The sequence below is a fragment of the Chlorella variabilis genome (genome assembly GCF_000147415.1).
Source record: "Chlorella variabilis unplaced genomic scaffold CHLNCscaffold_34, whole genome shotgun sequence".
Lineage (NCBI taxonomy): Eukaryota > Viridiplantae > Chlorophyta > Trebouxiophyceae > Chlorellales > Chlorellaceae > Chlorella > Chlorella variabilis.
Window position 1 is genome coordinate 208,991 of NW_005435054.1, and position 5,950 is coordinate 214,940.

Sequence of the window (5,950 nt, forward strand, 5' to 3'; positions counted from 1 at the left end):
CAAGGCTCCCTGTGAGCAACAGCAAGGAGCAGTGAGGGGTGCCCAGGCAGGTGGCGGCAGGTGGAGGCACAACGGCAGCAAGCCTGGACCTGCCCACGGCGCTGCTGCAGGCTGCACAGCAGGCAAAAGGTCGGGCAGCCACCCACCTGCAGCCAGGCGTGCACCGCATAGCAGCTGGCCACGCAGCCGCCAGGGCCGAGGCGCCAGCCTAGCGGCAGGCGGCGCGAAACAGGCACCGCACTGCGAATCCACCCCAGCACTCGCTCGTAGTACCGCTGTGCTGCTGAGCAGCCGGCTCCAGCTGCCGGCGTCGCGCCAGCCGGCTCTCCCGCTGCTGCCGCCGCACCCGCCGTTGCCGCCGCCGCGCCGGCAGCCGTGGCGGCGGCACCGCCAGCCGCGCACTCGCCCAAGCACCGCTGGGCGGTGGCCCGCAGGCTGAGCACCAGGTACAGCAGCTGGAAAGGAAGGAAGGCCCGGAAGGGCGTCACAAACCCCAGCCCCGCCATCATCTGTGCGGACGGCTGCAGGGGAGCAGGCGCGGGCGCCGCGCCAGCGGTTGGTGGCCCGTGGAGCGCTTGGCGAAGGGCGGAGCGGGCAGGGCCCGCAGGCCCGGCGCCACTGCACCGCATGGCAAGCCAACCGCCCAGCCCAGCCAACAGCGGAGCCAAGCCGAGCCGACATCCGGGCCGAGTGATCACACCCACCCGCCACGCCAGGTGATCGACGATGGCAAAGGGTGTGGTGGGTGTGGTGCCTGCCGCAGCGCCCAGGTAAATCGCCTCCCAGCGGTGCACACACGACATGACTGCAGGCGGGCAGGCAGGCAGGTGCGGCGCTGCTGAGCAGACAGCAATGATGAGCCGTGCGGCGCGGCAGCAGGCCCCACACTTGAGCAGCCAGCCGCTGCTCCGCGCTGCGCTGCACAGGAACCATCCGGCCTTCCTGGCCGCATAGCTTCTATGCCTGGCAGAACAGCGAGGCAGGCGGCGGCGGGGCGCTCACAGAAGAAGGTGCGGGCCAGGCGCAGCGCGGTGATGGCGGCCACGCGGCGGCGCACGTACCAGCGCGGCCTGCGGGCGGGGCGGGGAGGAAGGCACGCACACGGTCGTGGAAGCTGGGAGGGAAGCTGGCCGGCTGAAGCGTACAACTGAGCGCCAAACTGCGCTGCGCAGCGAACTGGCACCCGGGCAGCTGCCACGCACCTGAGGCGGATGGCGGCAAGCAGCGCGGGGCAGCACAAGAAGTAGGGCAGGATCCAGGCCAGCTCTGAGTAATCGCGGTGCTCTGCTCGGGCCCACTGCATGCCAGGCGGCGCCAGGCGAGCCAAAAGGCGGTTGGGCGGGATTCGGCAGGCGCAGGCGGCGCCTGGCAGCTCGAATGGCAGCAAGGGCACGGGCGCGCTGCGTGGCAGAAGATGTGGATGCTGCTGCACCTGGCACACCGCGGCATAGCCAGGCAGCTGGGGAGGAGAGAGGTGGTGAGCTGCGGATACCAGCGCCGCCATCACCTTTGCCTGCCAACTCACTTTGAAGACACCTCCCGCGACTTGGAAGGTCCAGAACAGGCTCCAAGAGACGTCCTGCCTCACCAGCTGCTGGTTCCTCCGCCTCACAAAAGCCTGCAGCCAGCCGGCAAGGGGTTGGTCGGCGTTGGTGCTGCCCACCGTTGCCGCTGCTGCTGGTGACAGACGCAGTGGCTGGCGCCTTCGTGCCACTCTTGCTCGCTCTCGTGGGCATGAACTTGGCAGCGCAGCCTCCTGAGCCCGGGAAACGCGCCAAGGCCCGCACCTTCTCCGCCGAGGGCGATTCAAAGGCCAGCGCCCACCGCATAATGTTGGGAGTGGCGCATGCAGACTGCCGCAAGGATTGCGCTACAAAGCTTGAACGCTGCAACGGCCCGGGCAGCGGGGAGCTCCTGCTGCCTGCTGCGCTTTTGGGACATCGGTTTCCAAGCGCAAGCGCGATGCCTCTTGTGATCTTGCGATAGCTGGATGACGGCCGCCCGACTGCCGTGAGTGATGACACAGCAGAGCACACTCCCGCCACCACCACCCTGCCGCTGCCGTCTCCAACCGGCCAAACCGCCCAAATTTGGCCAAACCTCTGTTCTCGCCCAGAACTTTGCATGGGCTCCAGGATCAAATACTGATCATGCATGAGTATACATTACAACTGTCTGTGATTCTTCGTAGGCAGAGGTCTACAGGACTGCCGCAAGCAACGCCTTGACGCAGCATAAAGTGGCACAGGATTGCTCAGGCATAGAGGCAGCAGCATAGGCACCTGCTTTATCAGATTACAATGTGCACCCATGGCAACGATCGAGTGAGGCTGTGGGCACATGCTCAGTCAATTCCTTTTCGACAAGACCGGCGGAGGTGCTGCGCCCGCTGACCGCGGGCTTACTGCTGCCCTGCTCACCTTCCCGATCGGGGCGCGGCACTGCCACAGGCCTGGTCGTTGCGCCTGGATCAGGGCTGGGTGTACGGAAGTGCGTGTGAGTTTGTGGCGCGCCCAATACCTTCACCGCTGCTGTCACGCAACGGGCTGGCAACAGAGCATGCTGGCAGCGTCAGTTGCCGGTCCCAGAAGGGCGCGATGGCAGCAGTGGGGCGCGCGGGTGAGCTGGGCTGCACGGTTCCGCCCTCCGCCGCTGCCAGGCTGGTGTTGGTCCTCCTTCGTGGGTCGCACTCCCCTGACACTGCGCACCTGGCTCGCACACTCAATTTCGTGGCACTACTCACCCTGTGCGCAGCATCCTTCCAGCCAGGCAGCGGCACGGCGGCGGCAACCTGCACAAGCGCTGGCGCCGCATCGACCGCTCCACATCCGCCGCCGGTGGCGGCCTGCCGCAGCTGAAGGTGCCGCCAGCAGCAGTGGCAGTAGCAGTGGCAGTGATGGCAGCGGCGAGCCTGAGATGGTGACGCGGAGGCGCACCGGTAAGATGGTGCCCGTGCCGCCGGAACTGGGAGCCAAGCTGGAGCCGCTGGCTGTGCAGTGCGGCGTCGCTGACGTGGCGTCGCTGGCTCGAGCGGTGGCCGCTCTGGATGCTCCACGGCAACAGGGTATGATCGACCACGGCTTGGCAGTATCAGCGTACCTTTGCAGTCTGGGGATCGAGGAGCATCAAATGGCGCAGCTGCTGCAGCGCTGTCCTGAGCTGTTCAGTCGGCCAGCCGAGGAGCGGCCACGAGTGCTGTTTGGCCAGCTGATGGGGCGGCTGGGCATGACGGCGACCGCAGCAGCTCACTGTTTTATGCAACGGCCGAATGCAGCCCATGTGCCCAGCTTTGAGCCGGCCATAGCGGTGATGGCAGCACTGGCGGGTGCCGGCAGCACGGCGGGCAAGCCTGGCGAGCAGGTGCTTGGGGAGTTGCTGATGAAGCACCCCTCTGCAGTGCAACTGTTGGTTTATAGCGGCGAGCGGCTGCAGAGCACAATCGACCACTTGCTTCAGCTTGGGACCAGCCAGCAGCAGCTGGTAGCAACCCTGCACACCAAGGCGTGGAGCCTGCTCACCCGGTCTCCTGAGCACTTTACTGAGGTGGAGGCTGCGCTGCAGCAGGAGCTGGGCGGCAACAGCCAGCTGTGGCTCAAGGTGCTGCGGAGGCATCCTCGCGCGGCTGAATGCAGTGTGGATACCTTCCGTGAGCGAGCACAGGCGCTTGCTGTGGTGAGATAGGCTGCCCATGCATAGTGTGGCATGCCGACATCGCCGCTGCAGCTGTCCTGCTTGACAAGCAGATTGCTTGCCAGCCTGCTGCATCCCTATAGCCGTCTGCAGTGTTCAACCATTGCTGTCTATTTGTTCGACACCGCCGTTGCAGGAGTTTGGCAGGGATACGGGGTGCGAGATGGTGTACGCCGCATAAGGGCTGCTGGGCGTGCCATCCTCTCTATGGAGGCGTAATCTGGTGGTGATGCGGCTGTGTGGGGTGGCGGACCCACATGTCGTTGCTAAAAGATGACCTGGGGTGCTTGAGTTCGTTTGGCTCAACCCGTCTCTGCTGGCCAACCTGCTGGCGCTGCAGCAATGCATGCCAGGGCATCTCTCAGCTGCCCAGGCAATCGATAGCTGGGCCAGCTGTGTGACAGGCAGGTCTGCGCAGAGGCTTGTGGGCCGCCTGCTGTTCCTGGAGCAGCTGGGATTGTTGCTGCGCCTGGTGCCAAACAAGCGGCTGCTCTTGGAGGAGTGGCGGCGCCAGCAGGGGCTGCCACCGAACAGGCGAGCAGCTGGGGAGCCTGCTTTCATCAGTGTGACAGATGTATCAAGAGCCACAGCCGCAGACTTTGCTGACGTGGTGGCTGCGGCAGCCACGCAGCAGCACAGCGAGCCAGTCAGCAGCAGCAGCATTGCCACCGGCGTTGCCGCCTTCCAGGCGGGCTTGCTGCAGCTGCCAGCATATCAGCGGCTCTGGGCAGAGGCAGAGACAATGGTCCAGGAGCTGAGGAGGCAGCTTCCGCCACTGCTGCTGGAAGCAGGCAAGGAGGCTACTGAGGTGGAGTCAGTGGCATGAGACGAGGTTTATCTGGCTTACCTCGTGTTTTTTTGCATTTTCTTTTCTCTGTCTTGTCAGGATGCCGCCTGGAGCAGGCAGGCACACACAGGCAGGCAGCGCCAGGCGGGTCGCCGCTGGCACCTGCATTCCAAGCACCGGTCGCCCCCTGGCCGGCCAATTGCCGCAGCGCTCGCCTTCCTGCTCCCAAACCCACCAGTGTTCGAGCCCTGCGCAACCCACGTCCGCTCCTGTTGTAGTGCCCACACCAGCAACAGCGGCGGTCTCCTCTCGAGGTTCAGCTGCAAAGTAAAGAAAAGACGAGAATGATGGATTGCCCGAGCGCCTGAGCCGGGCCGCGGCACCCGGTTGGGGTGGCCATGCAGCACCGACGGGCGGCCCTCGCAGGCCCTGGGGGCAGCACAGCCGTGCTGGCAACGGCGCTCGTGCTGCTGGCGGCGTTGCAGCCCGCCGCGGCGGCAGTGCCGCCGCCGCCCTTTCCCTCTCCGCAGCTGCAGGTGCGCAGGCGGTTTTGACTGGACTGGTGATTGGGTTGCTGGGGCGGATCCTCTTCTTCAGGCAGGCAGCAGGGAATCCATGCCTGGAGCAGCTGGGACCCCCCGGCATCGCTTGCTGCCTGCTTCAGCGTCTCGTGCCGCCCGCCGCGCGCTGCCCGCAGGCGCCGTCGCCCGTGTATGCCCCCGGGCGAGTGATTGTGAAGCTCCGCTCCGGCGTGCCGACGGCAGGGACGGCAGCGGCCCGCGGCGCCGCCCAGCTGTCGGCCGGCCTGCACGGCGTGGCGCTGGCCCAGCGGTTGGCGGGTGCTGGCAGCGACAGCGGCGGCGGCGGCGGCGGCGGCGGCGGTGGCGCCTCTGCCTCCGCGCGCCGCCTGGCGGCCACGGCGGCCAGCACCGGCGGCGTCCCCGCCGTCTATTCCATCCTGGACGGCAGCAGCGTGGAGGGCAAGGCGGAGCAGCTTGCAGCGCTGGCAGGTGGGGCGGCTGGGGTTGTTTTGTGGCCGCGTGGCAGTGGTGGCAGTTGCAGTGGTGCTGGTGGTGGTGCTGCTGGTGGTGTTGCAGCCTGCAGCCCTGCCCCCAACGGCCCCTTGCACAGAGCCACGCCCGGTTGGATGCCCCGCCACTGCAACCCGACTGGCTGCCTGCTCGACTCTTTGAGCGGGTTCAATCGGCCGTGTGATTGACCGCCTGCCCACATGCCGGCCTGCCGGCCTGCCTGCCTGCCTGCAGAGGTGGAGTGGGCGATCCCCGACCGCCTGGTCCACCTGCCCGAATGGGAGGAGCGGGAGCTTGTGGCAGCCCCGCACGCCCCGCCAGACACGCCCTCCGCCACCACCACCACCACCACCACCACCACCACCGGCAGCGGTGGCAGCAGCAGCGGCAGCAGCAGCGGCGATGGTGGCGGCAGCGGCCCGGCCGGGGGACAGGCCCCGGG

The 5,950-nt window shown here is 66.9% G+C and overlaps 1 protein-coding gene across 1 annotated transcript in view; it reads left to right on the forward strand.

Annotated features, from left to right (window-relative positions):
• Positions 1–4,875: 4,875 nt before the first annotated feature.
• Positions 4,876–5,950, forward strand: part of CHLNCDRAFT_141447 (hypothetical protein) — a gene marked incomplete at both ends in the record, with an annotated part of 11,994 nt that continues 10,919 nt past the window's right edge. The window contains 3 exons of the mRNA XM_005843116.1: positions 4,876–5,013; positions 5,175–5,487; positions 5,743–5,913. Coding sequence (XP_005843178.1) covers positions 4,876–5,013; positions 5,175–5,487; positions 5,743–5,913 — 622 coding nt within the window. The remainder of the gene's footprint in view (positions 5,014–5,174; positions 5,488–5,742; positions 5,914–5,950) is intronic.